Raw genomic sequence first — 25,031 nt, 5'->3', positions numbered from 1 at the left:
TTGGACAATTGAAACATACTTCATGAACTAATGAATTATTACCGGTTGCTGAATAATATAACATTCATCTGATTTACAATGCTATTACTGTGTTTTGAAAATTGATATGATTACTGTGTTTTGAACATTCATCTGATATACAATGTTATTACTGTGTTTTGACCATTCATATGATTTACAATGTTATTACTGTGTTTTGAACATTCATCTGATTTACAATGTTATTACAGTGTTTGAACATTCATCTGATATACAACGTTATTACTGTGTTTTGAACATTCATCTGATTTACAATGTTATTACTATGATTTGAATATTCATCTGATTTACAATGTTATTAGTGTGTTTTGAACATTCATATGATTTACAATGTTATTACTATGTTTTGAACATTCATATGATTTACAATGTTATTACTGTGTTTTGAACATTCATCTGATTTACAATGTTATCACTGTGTTTTAAACATTCATCTAATTTACAATGTTATTACATGCATCTGTGGCCAGAATGAAGCGGATCCATGAGTCCTCTTCTGCTCCAAGAAAGCTTTTCGATTAAGTTAGAGCTGAAATGAACACAATTGCAAACATTTGTATGTATTTGAATGTGTGGAACTTATGATAGAGAGATTACAATTAGTTTTGGGAAAGGTAAAATGGCACTAAATTGTATCTATTGCCGAAAATAAATTTTGAATGTCGTCCATATATTCATAGTATCACCTCACCATAGATTACCAACACCTAGATTGCAATATTCCATGCCTGTGCTCTCTAAGCGTACTTTAAATCAGCTGACGCTGGTACAGCGTTCGGACCCGGCAACATCGCTCATCTGAGCGTACAATTTGTCAGCGCTTACCAACGAACTCTCTTTTGTTTACGCTCGCGCTATCTGCGCTATTTTGGAGTTCGCTAACACACCCTTACTTATTGTCGACCCCCATAGGCAACATGCCTATACCTTCCGCGGTATGCATCTCACCATACTCATATATAACAATAGTTTGCCATATCTGCGTTCTGGGCCGTATACAGGATTTGAAAAAAAAACCACAACGAGAGAAGAAGGCATTACCCCTGTTTTGTTACTCTTACTTTCCCTTTTTAGTACGGCGTACAAAAAATTACGAGGAAACTGCCTTACTTGACTGGTGTGGCTACGGCCCTGCATGAGCACCAAGTAAAAGCTCAAATCCACCATGAGGCTACATACATGAATGGAGACATGTTTGGTCGCGTTGCCATTTCTTCTGTTGCTTTCAAGACTGAATTTGTATGAAAACGGACACATCTAGCTGTGAAAAAATGATTTGTTAAAATTATGCTTTATACATACCTAATAATGAGGACGACTGGGGTGCTATAAGCATTTACAAGTTATAATCAACCATGCACGGATATTTATATTAATTAACAATAATATTAATATTTATCTTTCCAAGGTAAAATAATCAAGAAGAACTTTCAAAAGTTAGTGGATTTGACGGAGAATGGGTATTTCTACCATTTCCTCCTGAACATACCCTGTTATACTGTTAACTCGGCCAATGATACGCATCTCAGTCTGATTTGAAATAAGCGTTGTGCAAAATATCACTACCTTCTCAGCTCGTTGATGTCATGGCTGTAAGGAACACATAGTTGACTGGTATAGTCCAACGCCCTTTCAGGAATTTGATTGTTAAATAATATTGGTTGCTGAGCTATAGTATCTGAAACACAAGAAAACTCGCTTCACGGTCACTTTAGCCTCATAATCTCTAAAATTATTAAAATGAAAAGAAACAAAATCATACATACCTGATATTTTTATAATCGGTTATGTCACCGACACGAGTTTTTTCATGATAAAATGATACTTGCCTGTACTTTATCTATATTTAACTATCATCATTAAGACTTTAAAAAAAGACAGTAACAGAGAATAACACAGTCGGCTCACTGTACACATGATACAACCTGTATAAAATGATTGGTACCCATCAGTTTCCATTGATAATGGATAAGCCTAGCACACAGAAATTGCATATAAGATCCAAATAATTTGTAAATCAATTCTAAAACTACCCATAAACTATACATTCTGAAAATGTCAAGAGTCTCCAATGTTGTATTTGGAAGAGGCAGGCTTTTCAATAAACATCAAAATTGGTGGGTACCATCATTTTGATACACCCTGTACAAATATATTAAGTCAGTATGTCATAATTTAAATTACCCTTTTGTTGGTTCTACCTGATACCACCATACTTACAGAACCCATTACAAAACTGGGGGAATAGCCATTCCCCTTCAATGTTATCAGCAGTAGAGAAAGCAACATACTTGACCAGCAATGGTGTATCGTCAACTGCTTCGGCAAATGGCGCGACTCCTACTCTACCAACCTGAATATGTTTAGGAAAATTGAAGACACGGTTATTACCGTATCGTCATGATGTCTTGCATGAGTAGGGTATTATTGAGCTATATGTTGCAGTGCTCGGAATAAGCCAAAACCTTCACAGGCCATTTGGATCATTAAAATATTCTCAAATAGTAACATGCCCTACCTTTACTCTGGGCCACATTTCTGTAAGACATCAGATTTGCAAATCAAATTTTTTATGGCTTGGATTGATTTTAGAATCAGCTTCGAGACCGTACTGACTTTGGTGACAACATTTCACGGGTGCGTAAGGTAGCGCATCGGCTGCCTGATTTTAACGGGCTTCTTGCCCAAGGTCCGCCTTTTATCAATCAGTGCTATGTTGCGTATAATGAACAAATTAATTAGTTTCACCATCAACTGAATTTAAATATTTAATCGGATGCTATCAGAATACTGTACATAAAGGAATCCTGGAAAAAGTTTAAATACCCATACAAAATGTTCACTGTACCTGGATGTGTCCATTTTGAAAATTGATATAGAAGTCTCGATGTTCTCTTTCATCCAGCACGTTGGGAGCTGCATTATTGGCCATGGTACATCCTGTATCACTGATACAACGTCGTATGACAGCCTGTCCGTTGTTTTCACCTATTCCTGAAAAGATAATAAAAAGTAGACCTACTGCTCTAAGGTAAAGTTCATTGCGATAGCAACTATAAAGCATTGTATGTCAAGCCGCGAGGTCTAGTGGCTCTTACGTAAATGCAATACGAAAAGTGTCAAAATTCCTATTATAATTAAAGACAGAGATAAAAACAATTTATCGCGTCTGATGTCACTGTCAATTACGATCCTTGATTGGTTTACACAGGTTAATCAGCGCGTAAAAGGAAGACCGATCTAGCGATAAAAAACAATTTATCGCGTCTGATGTCACTGTCAATTACGATCCTTGATTGGTTTACACAGGTTAATCAGCGCGTAAAAGGAAGACCGATCTACCGGTCTTCCGATTAAAGTGTCTCACGACACTTTGATCGGAGAAAAGGAATAGCAGCAAATGGCGAAAAATGTCGTACTTTTACAAGGCAAAAAGCAGCATTTCTAGGCATTGTGGACATGGTGCCTTCGGTTATGAAAGTTTCCTAAGTGAAAGACCTAACTTTTGAGATGGTTTGCATGTCGAAAGGTGCAAAATTAACAATACGGCGCCCGGTTATAAATCCGCGTTCAGCAAGTCATCATCACGACACTTTGTAAACAAACCGTGCTCGAGTTTGATTGACAGGTGACGTCAGACGCGATAAATTGTCTTTATCTTTGTCTTTCATTATAGATAACCTTTCCAACATGCTCGGCCAATATGGAGGTAGGGAAAGTTAATTGTCTTACAATAGCTATTGATTGACCAATTATGCGCAAAACGTGCAACCAAATTCCGGGGGGAGGGGGCAATCAGTAAATAACAATGACGGCAATCAAAAATTGCCAATTTTGTTTTTCACCAAAAGAATTTTTCCAGTCTCACAAAAATTTTTTGTAATAGAATTTCCCCAGTCACACGGAAAGACCCACTTTTTTGGCCTTCTCATACAATGACCCATCTTTTTTGGTGTCAAATCCCTCACCAAAATAGCCATAGTTTGGAACTGTGTCCACTCATCCCCGTCACTTTGATAGTTGATTGCCCGTCCAAATTTCACACCCAAATTAGACAGTGTATTTTCATCCAAGTACAAGCATTGTTTTCTACTAGGTATTTACTTAAAAAAATGAAAAGCAATGTGAATTAATCCTGTTGTTTCCTACCTATTTCATACAGTGGATATCCAGCGTGAATCATGTTTGGTTCAGAAGACAAAGCAATGTAAGCGTTGGATGCCGCTTTCACCGAAAATTCTATAGATGTTACGGGATCCGGAATTTCAGGAAACCGGTACTGATAATAGAAAATTTTGCCAGTTCGGTACACTGGACATGCTGCGTGATATTGTAAAAAAATGCAAAGTATAAAAGTGATGAGTATTTGGTTAAGATAATCTGTCCTGTTTCACCATTGTTCATCGCCGTTAACAGCGATGCGGCTGCGTCGTCTGCGTGGTAAACCACGCAGACGTGCCAGAGGCGAGTTGTTAAACAACGGCGAAACATGATTGAATCCCTTTCAACACCGAAAAGAAGCTACAGATCGTATAATTCACATGATTATTTCATGAGGAATCAGCCTTGCAAAAACTTCTATGAATTCTCTGTTGATATCAGCAATAAAACCACTGTATAAAACTGCATGTTTAACCGCTGCCTGAAAAATACTGAATTCAACTTGTGAAGCTCGCATACGCACACATGTTCCAGGCATGACGAATTTTACGCGCTTTCGCGTAACGCGTAGTCTCGCTCACGTTTGCGTATTTGCAGTAAAAGTGTGGATTCATCACGGATTAATAATGGTTGGCTCCTGTACACAGGTATAGGAGGAGTTGTTGAACATTAACTTAATCACACTCATTCGATGCCGAGGTGCCATTATGTCAGTGATTTCTAAAGATGATGTATAGGATACACTAACATTATTTTACTTATCTGAACATTTTTAAATGCTCGATTTAAAAATCGAGAAAAATTTGTATCTTCAATTATTGCTCATATTCATAAACATAAAAATGATATTTTGCCTGCCTGACGCCGAAAAGAATGACTATTTTCTATGTACCTTTTAGCTTTCTATAGGCAATAACATAATTCCGCGTGTCGTTTTGTTCTTGCGTTGACTGGTAATCTAAGCGATTGTTGAAATAATATATTATAAACTGAGCTCAAAAAGAACTTATAAATTTTCACAAGGTCTGTTTGCTGTTGTGTGTGTTGGACAACTGTTTGGTTAATGACATGGGTCGAAAAGAATGGCTATTTTCTATGTATAGAAGAGCAGAGTATTGAAGTAATTCTGTGTGTATTTTTGGCTCATTTTGATGAACAGGATTTTAAGATATGACTTTGTGAAAAATTATAAATTTCTTTTTGAGCTCAATTTACGTATGCTCGTGCGTCACTGGCCCGAGAAACAAATAAATACATTTATTCCATACACAAAACTACTTTTAATTGAATTGAACAATTTCATTATACCATTATATTACCTTGTGACATATTGCAGAATACCATTTCTATATTCATTGATCTTCCATTTGGATATATCTCATAGTAACCGTCGGTGACATAACCTGCAGATTTTAACTCATCGCAAGAACTGAACACTGTAAAATAGACAAGTATTGGATTGTTTAAAAAAATATCACATACATTACGATTTTATTTTATTACGATTTTTATTTCGAGAAATGTCTTGTGACATCTCACCGGAAGTATTACAAATTAGGGGTGGGATGGATGCCCATGGATGTGTGTGGGTGTGGGGTGTGGTGTGGGTGTCTATAGTGTAGGATGATGTGTGACGGGGGAGGTGTGTGCGGATATATATGGTGCCTGTGTGGGACTAGTACGTTAGTGTATGTGAGTGTGCTTATGATTACATTTTACCTTGATCATTGCATTTGAGTTTTCCTAGCGTGTAGAAGCCTTTCTCTTTGTCTTCATTGGTATCACCAAATCTCATTGTTTCGACCGGCAGAGTAGATTTATCCGTAAATAGTCCGCTATCAGTCCTCCACGTAAAATCATCAGCATCACAGTTACAATATCCATTTGGGTTTGCACAACCTACGAGATGGCGATTACAAAAATGTATTATGATTATCTACATGTAAACCATGATAACATAGAAAAACGGAAATAGATTGATCAAATTATCGTTTTTATTACAAAGCGATTTGTTAAATTCAATATCACAGCCCCGGGGATAGATGAAATTGGAAAGCCCTTATTCTTAAAATAAAGGAGAATCAAATATTTTCCACCAAGCTGGTCTTCTTAAAAGGATATTGGTTCTAGCGTTTGGCGTCTGCGTCTCTCGGACAACTCTTCTCGGACACGGTCTCCTATTTAAAGGCACTAGCCTGGGTCGTTGACCCTGTTGACCTACATGTAGGCGGCCTGTATATATTTTAATTTCGTTTGATTATGACTGAGTTTATTCCTGGTGACTCACTTCCATCAAGGGAACAAGGACATCCCTGCAACCTCGTCCCAATACCAAAGTTGTGTCGATTTTGTCCTGTCTTCGATCGCCACATCGCTACATAACCGTACGGATCAGAATTGGTATTCCACATTCTCGAGCCATAACAATCGTATGTCAATTGCTGTTTGCAATGGGATGATATTGAGACGAGGGCGTCTATCTGGTCAAATGTTACGTCATATTCTACCTGTAGTACCTCACGCGCTGAATTACGTATAAGGCCTCTGTCGTCGCGGTTATGACCTATGATTGATGTTCCTGAAACAGACATACCGTATGTGAAGAAGAGTACGAGGAATTAAAGATACAATTTCAAATGCTGATGGGTCTAGCTTTTTCATCACGTAACATCGACAGAGCACCGAATATCATATTAAGTACGAACAACTTATTCCTATGCAAAATAGTTTGTTGATGAGAAGATGGATTGTTTTCACCCATAGAGGTTATTCTTCGATCTACATGTCAAATACTCTTGAATCCATGATCGCCGATTTAAATGAACTATTTTCCAATGCGACTAGCGCAGCTTCAATTCAGCGTTTTTCCTTCATATACATTGTGGCTACAATCATGTAGCTACACGGGATGAGGGATTTGATTCCTCAAAATAACTATTATTGATAAAACTATGCATTTATTTATTGTCACAGCAATGGTTTGCATGCGAAATACTCTTGAATCCATGATCGCCGATAATTTACTAAATATTCACTGCAAGTTATTAGTAAAAACATATATATGTGACGTGTCATGTCAAAAGCAGACACTTTTGGGCAGGTTATCAATGTTGAGGTTTTTACATATCTGAAATATATAGATATTTTGGTCCACAATACCGTTTTTCCCAATGTAATCAGACATTCCTAAGCGAAGATATTGAGTTCGTAAATTATGGTATTATAAAATTTGGAAATTGAGATATCGGCCTTTAAAAATATTATTGACAATGTTGAGAGTAGGCATTACCGTGAAAATGTCTCAAAAAATACAAGATGCCAGTTATATTTGGATCTGAAACTATCACAAACATCACAATCATCACATCACAAATTCGCAACAAACAGAAATTATGAACAAATCACCCCGGACAGATTTTTGGCTATTTCTCCATTTACGATCCTGCCCAACAGTGTCTGCTTTTGACATGACACGTCAAACATCCCTATACCGTAAAGATTCGCCTAATGGCGCACTTAGGCTCTTTGCCTTGGGGTACATGTCATGTGGAATAGAGATCTCCTTCCTTTGTAATCTAAACAGGAATTATAATTGAAGACTGAATTAAAAAGACTAGTTTATGTCTGACGTCAGGACAAAGGCGCGTCGTGATTGGTTGCTGACCTGCGCAGTACAGAATTTTTGGACTGGTTGACAGGACGGCATACGCAAGCTAGTCTTCAATTTTAAGATTCCGTGACCTTATTGCTGGTGGAATTTACGGGAGGGTACTTTAAGGTTATGCCTTAATGGGGTACTACACCCCTCGATAAATTTGTGTCTATTTTTGCATTTTTCTCAAAAACTAATGACACACTGGTAGCAAAAGTTATATATAATATAGGAGCAAGGAATCCAATTACTACACTGGAATTTCAGTGACCCAAGACAAGCGGTTCGTTATTTATGACAAGAAATAAGGTACCGCTAGGATGTACCTCATTTCCTATCATTATACTTAACAGCTTGTCTTGGGTCACTGAAATTTCAGTGCAGTAATTGGATTCCTTGCCCCAATAATATATGTAACTTTTGTTACCAGTGTGTTATTATTTTTTGAGAAAAATGCAAAAATAGTCACAAATTTACCACAGGACTGTAGTACCCCCTTAAATTCCACTTATGTCAAGTGACTCCCGTAGCACTATTAGGCGAATCTTTCGGTATATTTTATAAAAGATATTTTGTGACAATACGTAGGTAATATAGGCCTATGTGTAGGTATATCATCACAAAGAGTCTGTTTACAAACCTGTGGACATGTTACAATAGACAGCAAATGAATCCACGCCAATATTGATTCCATCAGGGTCAACGTAATAATAACCATCCCTCGTGTGACCAGCATCTCGAAGATCTGCGCATGACGGCAAAACTGGGGTAGCGGAACCTAGCAGAGTGAATCGCGAAGTGGTGGTTATACTATTTGCTATTAAAGTTCGATGCGGTAAAAAGAAGGATTTTGTGTAGAACGATTTGGGAATTTTAAATAGGTACTCAATTAATGAAGTGTCTACAAATACATAATCTAGGGCGAATAAAATAAAATTTGTGGTACCTGAGACTGCTTAATAATTGCCATAATCCATATGCACAATATCCGTTTTCAACGATTGTTTCGTAAAAGCTATAACTTACTTTTCCCAAAGCATTCCAATGGTCCTAAGGTGTAGAACCCCATCGCCAAATAATGGTTGATCCCTCCAAATCGTAGCTCAGTGACTGGCAATGTATTGGAGTCAATTATCAGCCCTTCATCATACCTCCAAACATCATCATCTGCATCACAGTTGCATTGATGGTTCTGGGTTCCATCACAAGCTACAAGAACGAGGAGTGATTACTACAACATTGCGGGCAATATAGCCAGTCGGGCTGATAACCATGGTAACCAATTAAGGTTACCAGTCCGACACAGCTAAAAACATGCCCGACATTGGAGTGCTATATCGATTAGTCTAACTTGTTGTTAGCCAGAAACATATGGACGTATCGTAATCGTAACCTTTTGGGAACAAGAAGGTCGGACTATGATCCAATATAAGTTACCAGCGGAGCCCGACTAGAAATATTTATTATCTGACCGATATACTGAATGTTATTATCGAGTATGTTAAATTATTACCAGGTAGTCGGGCTGGAATTTTTAATTTGTACCAGCCCGTCAACATATTTACCCGTAGTTGGCTGCTGGGCTACTGGTGTTAATGTATACCTCCGGCATAATAAACAAATGAATGAACGCGCGCTTGCATGAATAAAAGAGCGGTTGCGATTTACAAACGTCGTAATCGTACGCCGGTCTATCTATTCAAAATAACTACCCTGTGACGAAGCGAGGTAGCTTATTATGATACTTTTTGTTTCTATAGTGATCATTAAAGTAAAGCAGCAGTGAGGTGTGATAATTTGACTTCATTCATACGCGCGGTTCATACGGCCGTATCAAAAAGAGATTGTGATTTGCATCTTTGATGCAACGTGGCGGATAACGCACGTTGGAGGTTGAAATTGACATTTTTTACGGTGTCACTACGGTTCATTCAACGCGACTAATTCCTGCCACGAAAATATAATTTTGAAATTAAAGTCATGATATATATAGGTAAGTATACAGCATTTTAAAGTGCAGATTGCCACTCATGACGATCATTCTTACAATCAGAAGTTCCGCATAAACAGCCTTCTACTCCAGTATTAACACCACCCCAATTCAACATTTGTTCGCCATTTCGAGACATCCAATACGTAAGCTGCGGTCCAGTACCACCTATGGAATAAGTGAATATTATTATTAGCGAATGATTGAATGAATGAAGAATAAATGAATGAAAGAAAGAATACATTAATTAATTAATGTATGAAAAAATGTCTCAATTAATTATTAACATCACGACCAATCGAGACCGATTTGACTCTTAATAGGAACTCGAGCCCGATAAAGGAACTCGATTATACTGTTCATGTTAAATTCAGCCCACTTTAATACACTCTTCGTATGGTGTTAAATAGAGCCTCGAAAAAGTGTCGAGACACGATTTATTCTGGAAAAGTACAAAACTGTATGTTCTTACTTTTTGATGGATAAGAGTTCCATTTAGCCCGAACTATTTGTATCAGTAGTAAGCCATGAGACTCCTCGTTTCTGCTAATATCAACAACTCGCATATCTAACAACAAGTGCGTGTATAAAAGACACTCCGGCAATAGGTAAAACGACATACTCTTTACTGACATAAACTGACTCACCGTTATTCCATATAGGAGCATTATGACAATCCCATCTGATAAATTGCTGGCAGTATAATGACGATTCTAGTAAAGCTATTATATGTGTCATAGGTGCCTTGTAGGTTACAGGCCGACGGAACGACGCTTCGTCAGGTGCTACGTCTATTTCACTGATTGCTAATCGGCGATACTCGCTATCATGATGGATTACTGTTGCTCCTGTGAAGGCAATACATTACGTTTGGGTTTTGGAAAAAACCTTCTGTTAAATCAAGCATGACTCAATTACAAATCTCTAAATCTCTTTCTTCTTATCTATTGATATTTTGAATAGTGTTTATCTTTCCCTAATAGATTATGATACTAAATGAACAATCAGCTTGGACAGTTCGCACTAAGCCCTACATCTCATAGGACAATAAAGCTAGCGCCCTGATCGATTCTTCCTGCATATCAATATGGTTCATTTACATTACATTACAGAGATCGGACACTAATCCCAACCATAACAAACCATGTAAACAATGATCACCTATATTACAGGTGATATTACAGGTCTATATATTACAGGATTAGATTAATAAACTATGATCTATTTGCAAGTATTATTTTGATTGAGCAGGAAAGATGTGATACTATTTTTTTTTATAGTAGTCTAGTTGCCGGCGTCAGGTATACATAGAATGGCTTTTTTTATGATGATGACATGGACGTACTGATCATTATGCATGATGCAAACTCATAGGTGTTGTGCGTTTGGCAATTTGGGAGGGGGTGGGGGTTCAAAATGACCCCATATCAGTACGACAGCAACTTCGTGACCTCTTTTGTTCGACAGAAAATTTATACGGGTTGGTGAATACGGGTTACGTAACACAATGTTAAAATTTTAGCCGGCAAACGCTTTTTATCAAAATAGCTCCAGAAATGGAAGACACGGGTCGTATATTGCTCCATTTATGTACCCTGACCACAGATAAGATATCAAACATTTGTGTAAAGCAACAAATAACGTGTAAAAGTTGAATTAAATGGAAAAAAAAGAAGCTTGAACATGTCCAAAGTAGCTCGGAAAATGAGAAAAATTGCATGTCACGAACACAAAAATGTTCATATCATCAAGCAAGAAAAAGCGCCGGAATCAAAAATGTGTGTCATGTTATAGAATAACTAAAGTTAGCTTGCCTGAAAATTTCGTGATTTTTGGTTGGGGTATATTTCTAGTCGCATATTGAACATGTTGAAATGTTTATCTTTGAAAATTGTGCGTGACTACTGTAACGCCATATATTGTACAGCTCAACTTACCGTACTTTGCCTAACCAGACAGTCCATGCCAAAATTTTTACTACACCTTTACATTTCATCGAATCTCTTTTTGATGTCTGTCATTTTGAACATCACACTTGAAAGATGTATGCTATGTAGAAACTTTATTTTGCAATTTCATAATTTGCATATTATTAGCATATTTGCAAGAAAAACATGAAAATCAATAAATACCTATATTTTTCACAATTTCAATATTTTATTAGAAATTAAGCATGTAGGCCGTTTGTTATGACTTGATGAATGAAACTGTTAGACAGATTTTGATATTTTTGCTTATTTTTGCTTTTTTGCCCCAAAATGTGTAAAAATCACAATTTTTTGGATTACCTATATTTTCTTTGAATATTTATCAAATTTCTTAATTTAGGTATAATACAGTGCAGAAAAAGATGTCAAAAAAATCTGTTAAAACAGATTCCCAATAAATTGTTCCATTTTCATTTTTGGGTTAAATACTCAATTTTCATGCGCGGGATATTTGAAACATAAAATGAAAACATGATCCATTGCACTTTTTCCTCGAGATGTACTATAATATCAAGGTTACGGATATATTTTAATCCTTCTTATCTTCACTGATCCATCAGATACCTATTGTTATGAATGATCAATGAAAAGGTTCAGAACTGGGCTACTAATGGTCTTGTCAAGTATCTATAGTTATTTTCATGACTGTGTCAACTCAAAAATCATGCAAGGTCGAATGTAGGAAAAGTATGATCAGTTGAGCTGTACGGCCGATGTTTTTCCTGCAAAGAAACTTTCATCTTTCATCAAGTTCGATCTTGGTTCGAACCCCGCAAGCACCTCTCTTTGATTTTTGATTTGATTTTAACTCATATTTTTAAATCCTGGTTGTCATATTTTTATTAAAGCCAAATATACGATTTCGGGCAAATTTGAAGTTTTGTTATTCCAAAAATTATAACAATATTTATAATATTAGTAAATAACTGTCAGGAAGGTTTTCATGTTACATTTGAAGCAGAAGTAGCGAGATAAAAATGAAAGAAAACACTTAATATATCTTGACCGCTTAACTGTGGTGTTCTATGGGGGATTAGTCTTAATAAGACATCAAAGTTAGTTGCTCTATCTAGACAACGAACTTGGCTGATTCCAATTAGGTGTAATCCGAGGTGTAAGTTGGACATTGTGTAAAAATTACAAATATGCCAAAATATTAGGTTTGAAATTCGTGCATCTCATGATTTGATATATGCATAAAAGCTCATAAAATATGTTGCTGATAGGGGAGGCGTCTAATCCAATTAAAAAATCGTGAAAATCTGTGTTGACGTTCCTTTATTTGATAGGCCTATATATATTCTTGAACTTTTAAAAATTACTTAAGTTTGACATGCTTTATTTGATTATTTCATATTGAAAGCTACTGAACTTAAATGCATTTTTTTAAAAAGATATGAACTCGAATGTAGGATTAGGCTTAAACATGAACAAAAAATAAATCATGAAAGAAGTGGGCCTTCAAGCTGACATTCATTTAGGCCTATATTATTAAAGACAAAAGGGAGAGGAAAAAGAAAAGAAAAACGAACTGAAAAATTCCACATCATCACCAAGATAACATGGGAATCGAACTCTCAACCTTCCGCACTGCAAACATTCGCTCTGTCCACTAAGCCATCGCAACTTGTTCGGGCAAAGGGTATTCTTTTGCTATCTTATTTCTCGTTCAACATGTTCAAGGATCTCACTCAACAACAATCTTTTCAAAACTGCTTGTACTTCAGTTAAATGAGATGATACTACCTTCTTTGACGACTACAATATTTTGTTACACAATAGAGTATTTGGCATAATTTATAAAATATATAACAATAGACGTTTTTAATTGCTATATTAATCAATATAACTTGTATAATAGACAGCGCCGGCTGGGATCCATTTCGTGAAGCATCGTGACACTTGCAACGTGCGCTTACGACACGAGAACTCAAAGAACGCAACTTTTCAACCTACGACTAGGTTGTTCCACCGCTCATTTTCGCTGAAATTTTAATACAAGCTGTGGTTAATTAATGTTTATCATAACAGAAAAGCATTAGACCGGCGTTTCCTCAAAGCTGTAGATATAAGCATTTTAGTGATCGTGACATGCATTTTCTCTCATTTTATAGGCTACTCGCGCACCAAAAGCATTCATTTTTTCCACAATAATTCAACTTTTACACGTTATTCTTTGCCTTATACGCATGTTTCATATCTTATCTATGGGCTCAATATGGAAATGAAGGAGAAACGACTCGTGTATTCCATGTTTTTGATGTTTTCTGAAAAACCGTATTTGCCACCTGATTTTCAACATTGTGTTACGTAATAGCAGAGGTCACGCCGGTAAAAATTACCGGAAGTGAACTAAGTTGCTGTCGTACTGATATGATTATAAAACCAAAATTTCGAATTGCTCAAATACCTCTTTCAAATATATCAAATTATTTACATAAATAAACTAAAATAAATAAAATAAAGAAATAAATAAATAAACGAAAAATTTTTAGCGTAGCATTAAAATCATAAATATAACCATTGCTGGCAGGAGGACTCGAACCAAACATATTGATATCAGCAATCTGATGCTCTACCATTGAGCTATGACAGCATCTAGTGATGAGGGTCGAGTTTTTAGCTTATACAGTGTTTGTCTGTGATAATGCCGCCTCGTGAAAGAAATAAATATAAAATCTCAATTTTCAATTTTAATTTATTTGATAATTTTCTAACCTATATTTTCTTTAGAGCAGGGACAAATACTTCCCCTTTTATCCAATTTGACCGCTATATAAGAATCTACTTCTTTTATTACTACTGATTTAATACTGCGATTTGTTCTATTAAGCAATATCAAAGATTAATGTCACACATCTCACAACAGATATTTAGTTGGCTTAGTGGTCTTGAACAGTGCTGTTTAACCGGGAGGTACCGAGATCGATTCCCACCTCTGCCTGCAATTTTTTTTAAAGACGGGAAATAATAACCTGACATTCGTATTGCAGAAGCGGAGTTATAACTTGTTCAACTCTGCTCCTTCCGTAAAAGGGTACATTATTTTGGCACTACATTATTTCTTTCTTTTTTTTCACATTGCTGGTATTAAATATCAAATGGTCATAATTGGCGATCACTTCAAATCATCCCCAACTGAACGAGGTTCAGGAATGTCCTCTCATTGTTAATTGTTGGTTAACCCACCACTTGAGAATAAAGGACTATGAATATGTGCAACAGGATTACCTACGGGATTATCTCAAGGATATAATTCTGTTCTCCCTCCTTTTCTTACATCTTCTCTGATATGTGCTAGTGTCAATGGTTATTGTTAAAAGGCAATGAGGTGTGTAATTGCAATATTTCCTCTGAATAGGAAAGACTCTCTACATCGAGTTATGTATGCTGGTGGTTCGCAATACTGTTATTTAAGAGAAGGTATCTTCCAAATCCAAATCGAAATGTAGGTCGTTTTAGTGAGTACTCGGTAGCATTCCTTCGTATTTTCGGCATCCCGGGTTCGGCATGCAATCACCAATAGAGACTGGATAACTTACGACTTCTAAGGGTTAGGACAGTAGGGTTATGATTCAGATTAGAGGTTAGGGTAAGGGTTAGGGTTAGGGTTTACCATATGAAATAAGTATGTCAAAAATGATGGCGTCTATCCAGGTAATGTTTAGCACATGTCGAGACATCTCGAAGGAAATTAGACTAGGTATACACTTAATAATTTGTGATTAAAGTTGAAAAACGCTCTGCAAAAAATGGAACATTATTATAGATTACTACTTTGCGAAAAGCTCTCGACCAAGGACTTATTATCCGACCGAAAAGATACTGACACTGTACTTTCGTACTTTTTTCGAAGTGTATGCATCGTGAATTATTTGTCTAAGCTATTTACAGCTACACGTCTACCAGGATACTCAGTAAAGCATGAAAAAACAGTGTCACGATCCAAATAATAAAAGAGACAAGCAGAAAAAGTGATCCCGCCCGGGAACTTAGTAACGTTGCCAAAAGGCAATATCTGACTGAGAATACAATGCTTAACTTAAGGGAGGGAACACTATTAAATACGCCTGGGGGAAACGGAGGATTTATATATATTTTTGCACAAAAAGTTCTCAAGCCCACCTCATATCGGAGGAACAATATCAATGTCCCTCCTTCAAAATTAAGGTCAAAATGTTATGGCCCTTCTCAAGTCAATCAAAAAATTTAATGGCTCGATAGTATCATATAATTATAGTGACGCATGCGAAGGTACGATTAACCATGATTAGTTCCCTCTGTATGGCGACAATGCGAACACATTTATTAATAGAGAGTCGGATGTTAAATTAACTACAAATGCAGAAAGAAAAATCAATACGAAATCACCCCGGTGTTCTTACCTGAAATCATATCACAATAAACGCTGCATGAAGACAGTGGACTTTCTGGACCATCAGGATCAATATCATACCAACCAGAAGAGTTGAACCCGGCAATACGTAATTCGTCGCATGACGCTAGCATTGGTATATCTGAAAAACAAAATCGTACATTTCAGAAGGACCCGATTTATACCCCAGATTGTACGTATTTGAACAACCCGATGTAAGAAGTCACGAAATTAAATGTATTATGTCATTAATCTTTTAGGGAATTTGTAGTCTCAACTTCCCTGATTAATCGCGCCTATCTTGCCTTACGCTGGTGTCAAATTTTCTGCCGCTTGCCGCTTGTATTTTTCTGCAAGCGGAGCGGCACACCGCCGAGCGGCAGCGGCATGACTCTGAAAGCCAATGTTGCAGCCCTGTACCGCTCCAAAATCGTATTTTGTTCTCATATGTCAGAGCGGCCGGCACCGCTCCGAATTGACTCAGGTAGCGATGCTGCCGCTAGCGTTTCTGGTGCGACTGCGCAGTGAAACAAAATCATAATCTGAGCGACAAAGTGGCAAGCGGCAGGAAAAGTATGAAACCAGTATTAGGTTGTTAGATGTCTTGCACGTAAACGGAATTGAAATTGCTAGTAAATGATAACGGTTCGGAGGGCAAAAGGTCATGTAGTATTTTCTATTTGTCAATGGAATTATAGTTTATCTGGCCTTTTGTATTAAAGATTACTGAGAGTATTTTTGCATTATAAGAATTATAGATGCTTCTTATATATAGACCCTATCGAATAAACTCAACCGGAACGATACAACAATTGAAATGGTAGACATGTTGGTTCTAAGTTCTAAGTTACAGAGGGACAGGTCTCTAGTTCGATTCCACAACCATTCATACCTACACCTGTTGTACTGTATTATCATGCGAATTGCCCGTGGTACCTTACGGAGAGCATAATTTTATTTAAATGAAGACGAGTGGCATAGTATTCGATAGGGTCTATAAATAAACCCGTATACCATATACATTAACTTGCTTATCGTTAGAATCAAAGATGTATTTGACATTTTTTGCTGCTACGTACTTCAATGTTTTGCTTTTCAAAATACTTTGGTTGATCTGACACTCAAGAAGATTTGCCGATATGGCACTTATGCTGGTTGGCACTACCAAGTAAACAGGCAGTATTTGCCAACATATTACAAAACCGATACTGACTTTTCCTTGGAATGTCTGGAAAAAGTCCGGTAGTGGTATTCGTGTTACTCGCCGATCTACGCTTATATTCTTACCTATCCCTTGACACTGGAAAGCTCCAAGAGTAACGAATCCTTCACTGCCAGACTTAGTATTATCATCAAAATGAAGCTCAGATACGGGAAGGAATTGTTTATCAGTAATCCAGCCTTCATCACTTCGACTGATCCCGTCTTGGGCATCACAGTTACAAGTGCACATATTTGATTGTGTAGGGGAACCCACTGTGTTGGAAAATAATCAGATAAATAAATAAATAAATAAATAAATAAATAAATAAATAAATAAATAAATAAATAAATAAATAAATAAATAAATAAATAAATTAATTAATTAATAAATTAATAAATTAATTAATTAATAACGTCCAAACTTTCGCGGTAGACTTAAATCAACGAATAGCAAAGCCAGCAATAACAAACAAGCAATCGTCTTACGCGTATTCATTTAACGACCAATGAAATCTATTATTATCAATCCCGGATATAATACCAAGAGAGTAATAATCATAATATTTAGAAACTTAGACCGACAGAATAGTTGCGTCAAATCACCACAAACGACGGTTGAAGACAGCATTACGATCTTTTGTAAAATATATGCCTATAATTTATCGAATCGCGATACCGTCCACCACTAGGTCACGGTTAATGGTCAATCTACGTCCAAGTAATCTTAAGCGTTTAAATTCGTAGATGTCAAAATCAACTTAAAAATAAAACAACAACTTACATTCAAACTCGCAAACAAATCTATAACTATTACTGCAGGTTCTATCATCCCATTCGTAATTACTCCATTTACTCATCCGAATACACGTGCCACCGTCCTCTCTACCATCTCCATCCCATGCTTCGAAATCAAGTGGTGAGTCATCTGTCCAGTACAACGGGTCGTTGGTATTTTGTGCCGAGAGTCCTATCCACGCATTACCATCCCCTTGTGATAATTGTCCGACCAAAAAGTCTTGTTCTTCTTGAGAGGTTATATCGACTAGATGACTATTCGCTGCAGTGCAAGCACTGGAGGCGCCATCTCTTGAGGCGGTAGAAGTGTAGATCTTATAACAGGAGTTATCAAATGTCAGGTAATCCACAGGACACTCTGAAATAATGAATACATAAATATATAAATATATAGATATATAGATATATATTAATATATAAATATATAAATAACATTTTACTCATAGATAGTCTAACTATGAGTAAAATGTTGTTATTACGCTCCTGTTTTTGCAGTTGAGCACTTTCTAACTATCTCCGATAGACAGACTGACTCTGGGATAGACTTTGGCTGTGTTGACACCATGGAATATATATTATACCACATTCCCAAGAGATGGTTTTCCACCCAAAGCATTTCATCGTGTCGTCTGACGATTGCCTTTTTAGGCATGAAACTCAGAGTAACGACTACCTATTCTGGAAGGCCTGTTCTTTGAATTTTTAAATATATAAATATATAAAATATTAATTCAGTAATGAATAAAATTTCAATATATTTGTAAAAGTACACAATTGGGACTAAAGTGACAAAAATGGTAAGAACCTATACTGAAAAAATTATATAACGTTTCAGCTGACGATGTTGTGTATATACGCTTTTGGTAGTTGATAAGAATGGAATCGTGATTTGTGATGATTATAAACATGAAAAAACAGGTAAAATAAAAACGGAGAAAATTTGGTAAGCATTTTTGAAGGCATGTTTCAGAAATATCTAACAGTGCGTAAGAAAATTGGATACGAAAAGATCAAGAAACATATCAAGTGAGCAGCTTGCTTTGACCTGGAAGAATCTTAATCTAACATACCTTCAAATGTCACTGTGGTTATTATGTACTATTGATTTTACTTACGCTCGTTAGCACATTTACAGCCGACATCCTCCACAGCTGCCCCCGCCCAATTGTTCATCTTCTGTCCATCAATATTCACCCACCAGCCCTTCATTTTAACGCTATTAGTATCCCATAACGGGAAGTAATTGCAATCAAACCGCAACTCTTGGCCACACTCCGCGGACAAGGAAGAGAGTTCTTTAAGTTGATTGATGGAAGGTGCGTAATTCACAACACGATTGTAATCCGTTCCTTGCTTTACATCAGTCCCTTCTAGAAGATCGTGGAATATATAAGTTTTACCTGCAGTGTTTTCAGAAAAAAGAAACATAGGAGAATTTGACAAATCGAAATGAAAAGCTTCAGAGAGTGCCACTAAGTCAAGTGTATCTTCAATTGAAAACACAATGGCTTCCACTTTGGATAAATATAGTATCGTTTAATAAAAAAATAAATGCACCATTATTCATCACTTAACAAGTGCGGGGATTTCAGGAGGTACTTCGCGATACAATAGAAACTTTTTCTTTCTTTCGAATTCATTTTTTTATTTTATTAGTAAAATCACTGCTAACAATTATAAACTATTTTACAAAAAAAATAATGCAAACTTCTTGTACCATTCGTCATGTCGCAATACGCAACAAATGGTGGGTCTCCGGCATCAGGACCATCTGAATCTAACAAATAGGAACCATTCCTTACATGACCAGCACGTTGAAGCTCAGCACATGTCCGATACATTGGTAAATCTGTACAGACAATTAATATGGGGGAACACAATACGGTAAATCTCTATTACAAACAGAACATGTAAGCTATGTGTTGGTAAAAAAACAAATTGCAAACACAGGTATTAGACAACACTATTTTGTGATGATAAAGGTTATTGCTTTTAAGCCATCTGGTAAGCTGATAATAATTGTGTGTTGATTGTTGGCATATTTGCAAAATGGGTAAGACAGCGATATATCTTGATATTATGTGTGAGTTCATCAAAGTTGTGATATAACTTAAAACTACATTGTTTCAAACACATGGAAGTGGCCTTCTTTTCCTTGTTCTTTGTCTTCAAATCTGTTTCTCACTTCTCTTTCCATACAGGCCAGCATGCTTATATAGGCTTTTTAGCCTGGCTTGAGCATTTTGTTTGAGCCTGGTCCCATCAGGACCCAAGCGTGTCTCCACACGGAGCGACCATTTAAACAAACAAACAAACAAACAAACAAACAGGAACAACCACCAAGAACACACCCCAGTGAAAAACATTGATTTTTTTAACATATCTGTAACAATCGTTATAAAATATCACAAATCAAACTATGTGACCCTGATTTTTTAGGATTTGGGTCGGTCGCTGAGTAGAGGGCAACACAAAATTTATTAATTACACAGATCAACCCATTCGGCTCCCGATTCGGCTCTTTTCAGAGCCACCAATATATTTTAAACGTTGTTCATAAGCTTACCAGTTTCAATTCCAATGCATAGTAAAGGACCAAGAGTATGCCAACCTGCCCTATCATCATTCTCTGTGTGCGCGTGATACACTTTATACACAGGTAGTGTATCTTTATCTTCTAGTTGACCTCCATCGGTCATCCATTGTACCTTATCATCGTCACAATTGCAGACTTTACCGGTGTTGAAACATTCTAAATTGTTTTTAGAAAAGATAAATACGATGATAACAAGTAACAAAGACTTTGTTTTGATACTATGGTCACGTTACATGCCTACTTCTGTCACATTGCAAGCATGAATTATAACCACATTTTCAAATCATTGTATTAATGGCGATATATTTTTTTATACTTGGAGGTCACCCGTCTTTCGCGGTTCGTAAATTCATAGAGTTTGGATTTGATTGTTGGAAAGTTTTACATGAAATGTTATAACTATTGAGGATTAAATTTCTGAAGGCGTTAGGGGAGTCCCTCCCTGTAAACATGGTAAAGAATAAAAGTCTGTCGTAGAACTACACTGTCACTTAAACACTGTTAAATTTTCTTCCCGTAGGACTACACAGTAAAAGAATTCCACTGACATTTACACTGACAGTAAAAAAGACAAAAAATTCCACTCCCCACCGTAGTCTACGCAGCAAACCAAATTTGCCTTGAATAAAGAGAACAAAACTTATAGGACTTCTGGGCAAAACGTGTCTTCCTGTAGGCCTGCATTATATCTTCCCCCTGTAGGGCTACTAACACATTACAACAAAAACAAACGAGCCCTCAATATCATTGTCACCATTATTAATTATGTAAATAAGACAACGACCACTATAATGCTCACATTTTTGCACTTAAATAACATTATGTTTACATGTAACAGTAATGTTATTTATAGTAATTAGTAAGTTATCAAAAAAAAAAAACCACCCGATTTTAAATGTTATGAAGACGTTTTAAGCCCTTTATATACCGTTTATATAACTCGACATTTAAACGTTTTCTGGCAATCTTTTCTACCCTTTTGCGAATGATGTCACAGTCGAAAATGTTTTTGTTTGCTGAATTGCCATGCACATTGATATGTATTCGTAATTAATTGTATTGCTGTAGGCTATTCGTGTTGTTGTCGTATTGTGTTGATAGGGGTGCGTTTGTAAGAGTTGTGTGTGGATGTGCGTATGGTGGTGACGGGTGGAGAGTATAATGAAGTGTAAGGAAAGAAAGGAACATAGTTTGGTTATTTGTTCAATGATCTTTAACATTTTTACCTGTATTCGTATAACACGAACATCCATAATTCCCAGTATCGACTCCGCCCCAATTAAGCATCATGCCACCGTCTATAGTCGACCACCAAGCCTATTAACAGCAGTCATAGACAACAACAATATCAACAGTAATCATTAGTGTCAATCCGGCTTGAAATGTGTGTAGGGGGGGCAATCGGTCTGAATTGTCAAAAGTGTCTGAAAAGAACATTTTGCCGAAAGGTGGGGGGACACGTGCCCCCGGAATTGACGCCCATGACATTAATGATAATAACAATAATAATAATAATAATAATAACCCCGTACACAAAATACTTCTATATAAAAAGTCCTGAGTACAAACCTCGGCTTTATCAGCTGAGGTACCCGTCCACATCTTTGACTTCGAACAATCATATTGAATGTATTGCTGGCAGTGCTCAGATACTCCAATCAGACGATACATTTGCTCCACAGATGATGCCAAGTAATTTGGTGTCAGGACAAATGAGCCTTTGTCTTTATAACCTTTGACCCGTCCTCTTGATTCACTATCGTGATGGATTATGGTTTCACCTAGAAATATTGAATATAATTAGCAAACTGGTACAGCAATGAATTAATTATTTTAGATAGTTTATACCATAGTTACTGCAGCAATCGTCCTGGCTGCATGAGTCTTCAGCCCATTTGTAATAATTGGGCGGATTTGCTATTTGGTCCAATACCATTTCGTCTAATAGTAAACACCTTTTCGTCTACATCCATTTGTTATAAACCCATTAGGTCTATATCCACTACGTCCATTAATCATTTGGTCTAATAACCATTTGATCCTATAACCATATAGACCAAAAACCATTTAGTCTACCAATAAGTCTAGTCCGTTTAATCCAATAACCATTTGGTCAATATCTATAAATATAATAACCATAGTGGTCTAATACCTATTTGATCTACAAACCTTTTTTAACGTTTAACCCGGGGATTTAACATTTTAGTTTTCGAGCCAATCATCATGCAGTTATTGTTAACTACATGTATGCACACAACACAGGGGCACTCACAATAGGCAATTGAACCCTACTGGTAGCGCCGTGTTGTAGCTATTGAGGACGAACTAGTTAGTATCATATATCAAAAAAGTATAAAAGCTATGATTTTAGTACTTTTCTCTGTTTCAAATACTTATTCTTTTCCAAATATCTGAATCTTCAACCCGGTACAAGCTTTAATAACGGGGGAACATATATTTTTATTAAAAAGAAATTCTACCATCTATCCAAACTCACCGTGTTATTCCAATGCACATTTTACTTCACCGGGCAGCCATTTTTTGATCGTATTTTGAATATTGGCGTCATAAAACCGTCATAGGTACAAATTTAGTACTTTCTGCCAATCAATAATAGCTTATTCTCTACATGTCAATCTTTAAATAATTGGCATAGTCCTTATAATAACGGCACTCCGCCTTGATGAGTAAATGACAGCAAATAGCTGCAAACCAGTGAAAAATATCCCAAAACTCGATCAGTGGGGCTCCGTTCGTACATGTCAATAGAGTCATTATCGATTGGATTAGTCGTCCGTAGCGGACAATTCGGTCGCTCATTGGATCAATATTATCAGGTGGACAATAGATTACTATATAATGGTCTAGTACTGCATATGTGACCCATCACATTGAAACACGGCAGTTGTCGTCAGAAATGAACTTGTAGATTTCTTTACCAAGAAAGAGGACTGTTTTTAAGCTTTAAAATGACACCTCTTCCATTGATGTCGCATGTAAAATGGCGATTTTATGTGACAAATACAGTTCAAATGTCTTATTATTTTCTTTATTTTTCAGGGCACATTTTCTTTATTATCTTTAAATGTGGTTTTCCGACAAATGCCGTGTTTCGATGTGATGGGTCACATATATCGGTTTAATCTTCAATAAGCGGGTTTATGGCTGGAAAGGTCACGGTGAATTCGCCGTGGACGTAAGTGCACTATGTTGGTCTACTAACTGATGGGTCTAACAACACGTGTGAGGCTGCATAGGTGCAATAACTCTACTACACGTTAATAATTCTAATAAGAATTCCTGTGAAATGCATAAGATTTGATACATGTAGTACGTTTGTTTATACACGTGCCCGTCTCATTACATGTGCTTGGCTCGCATAACACGTAATTATAGCCCCTAACCAGTAACGAAATGGCAATGTTTTTAGACGAATTGACAAATAGACGAAATGGTATTAGACCAGCTGTTTATTAGTCCATAAGATTTCATAAAAACGGCTGTTTCAAATAACGACGTATTTGCCGTTGTATTTGTAGTTTTCGTAAAAATCGCCGTTTCACATACGTATTTTGTCGCTACCTGGTGCATGCACGACAATTACATTATGCGACGCAGTAATAACGTCGAATGCGACGCATTAATGGCATCGAGGGAACGACATAAGGTTCGCATTTATCATTAGATTGACGGAGAATTGTTCTAGTTTGTTTCCTCGTACTGGTGAGGAACGACACAAGGTCGTATTTATTAGATTTAAAAATTGTTTTCGTTCGGGTGCTGAAAAAGGGACCCATACACCAACATTTTCTTCCAGGGCTGACGGCGATATTATACATGGTAGTATTAGGAGTTCAAATTATTCTGGTCCCGTGTCATACCTGTGTTTGTCATATTACAAAAGACAGTGAAAGCTGGCTCGCCAAAGTTCGGCTCATCAGGGTCAATATCATAATAACCATCCGTGTTGTAACCTGCTAGCCTAAGCTCCTTACAAGATCTTAAAATAGGTGCCGCTGCAAAGTATAAATATTAAAAAGAATTGTTATTGAGTCATCATCGCTTTGAAACATATAAAGGTATAAATACTCTTTGGTATGCGTTACCGTGGAGAGATGTAGCAGAGAACTACGATTTGAGGAAATAATTTGGAATTCCCTTTTCATCCTAACATTAAGACCAAATGGAATGCTCTACCTGGTCCAATTATCTCTAACCAGAATCGGATGAGC

The 25,031-nt window shown here is 36.6% G+C and overlaps 1 protein-coding gene across 1 annotated transcript in view; it reads right to left on the bottom strand.

The window, feature by feature from the left end:
* Positions 1-295: 295 nt before the first annotated feature.
* Positions 296-25,031, bottom strand: part of LOC140157138 (uncharacterized) — a 37,979-nt gene continuing 13,243 nt past the window's right edge. Inside the window, exons 11-31 of the mRNA XM_072180221.1 lie at positions 24,681-24,815; positions 22,369-22,580; positions 22,026-22,116; positions 20,770-20,955; positions 19,921-20,052; positions 19,319-19,603; positions 18,190-18,561; positions 17,493-17,681; positions 16,216-16,347; positions 10,490-10,690; positions 9,900-10,010; positions 8,879-9,061; positions 8,493-8,630; positions 6,488-6,778; positions 5,920-6,099; positions 5,520-5,636; positions 4,189-4,359; positions 2,888-3,033; positions 1,529-2,392; positions 1,150-1,300; positions 296-568 (exon numbers count right to left, since the gene is read on the bottom strand). Coding sequence (XP_072036322.1) covers positions 2,237-2,392; positions 2,888-3,033; positions 4,189-4,359; positions 5,520-5,636; positions 5,920-6,099; positions 6,488-6,778; positions 8,493-8,630; positions 8,879-9,061; positions 9,900-10,010; positions 10,490-10,690; positions 16,216-16,347; positions 17,493-17,681; positions 18,190-18,561; positions 19,319-19,603; positions 19,921-20,052; positions 20,770-20,955; positions 22,026-22,116; positions 22,369-22,580; positions 24,681-24,815 — 3,428 coding nt within the window. The 3' untranslated portion in view covers positions 296-568; positions 1,150-1,300; positions 1,529-2,236. The remainder of the gene's footprint in view (positions 569-1,149; positions 1,301-1,528; positions 2,393-2,887; positions 3,034-4,188; positions 4,360-5,519; positions 5,637-5,919; positions 6,100-6,487; positions 6,779-8,492; positions 8,631-8,878; positions 9,062-9,899; positions 10,011-10,489; positions 10,691-16,215; positions 16,348-17,492; positions 17,682-18,189; positions 18,562-19,318; positions 19,604-19,920; positions 20,053-20,769; positions 20,956-22,025; positions 22,117-22,368; positions 22,581-24,680; positions 24,816-25,031) is intronic.

This window comes from Amphiura filiformis, chromosome 7 (genome assembly GCF_039555335.1).
Source record: "Amphiura filiformis chromosome 7, Afil_fr2py, whole genome shotgun sequence".
In the NCBI taxonomy this organism is placed as follows: Eukaryota; Metazoa; Echinodermata; class Ophiuroidea; order Amphilepidida; family Amphiuridae; genus Amphiura; species Amphiura filiformis.
Note: the sequence above shows the minus strand (reverse complement) of the source record. Positions and strands in the feature narration are given on the sequence as shown.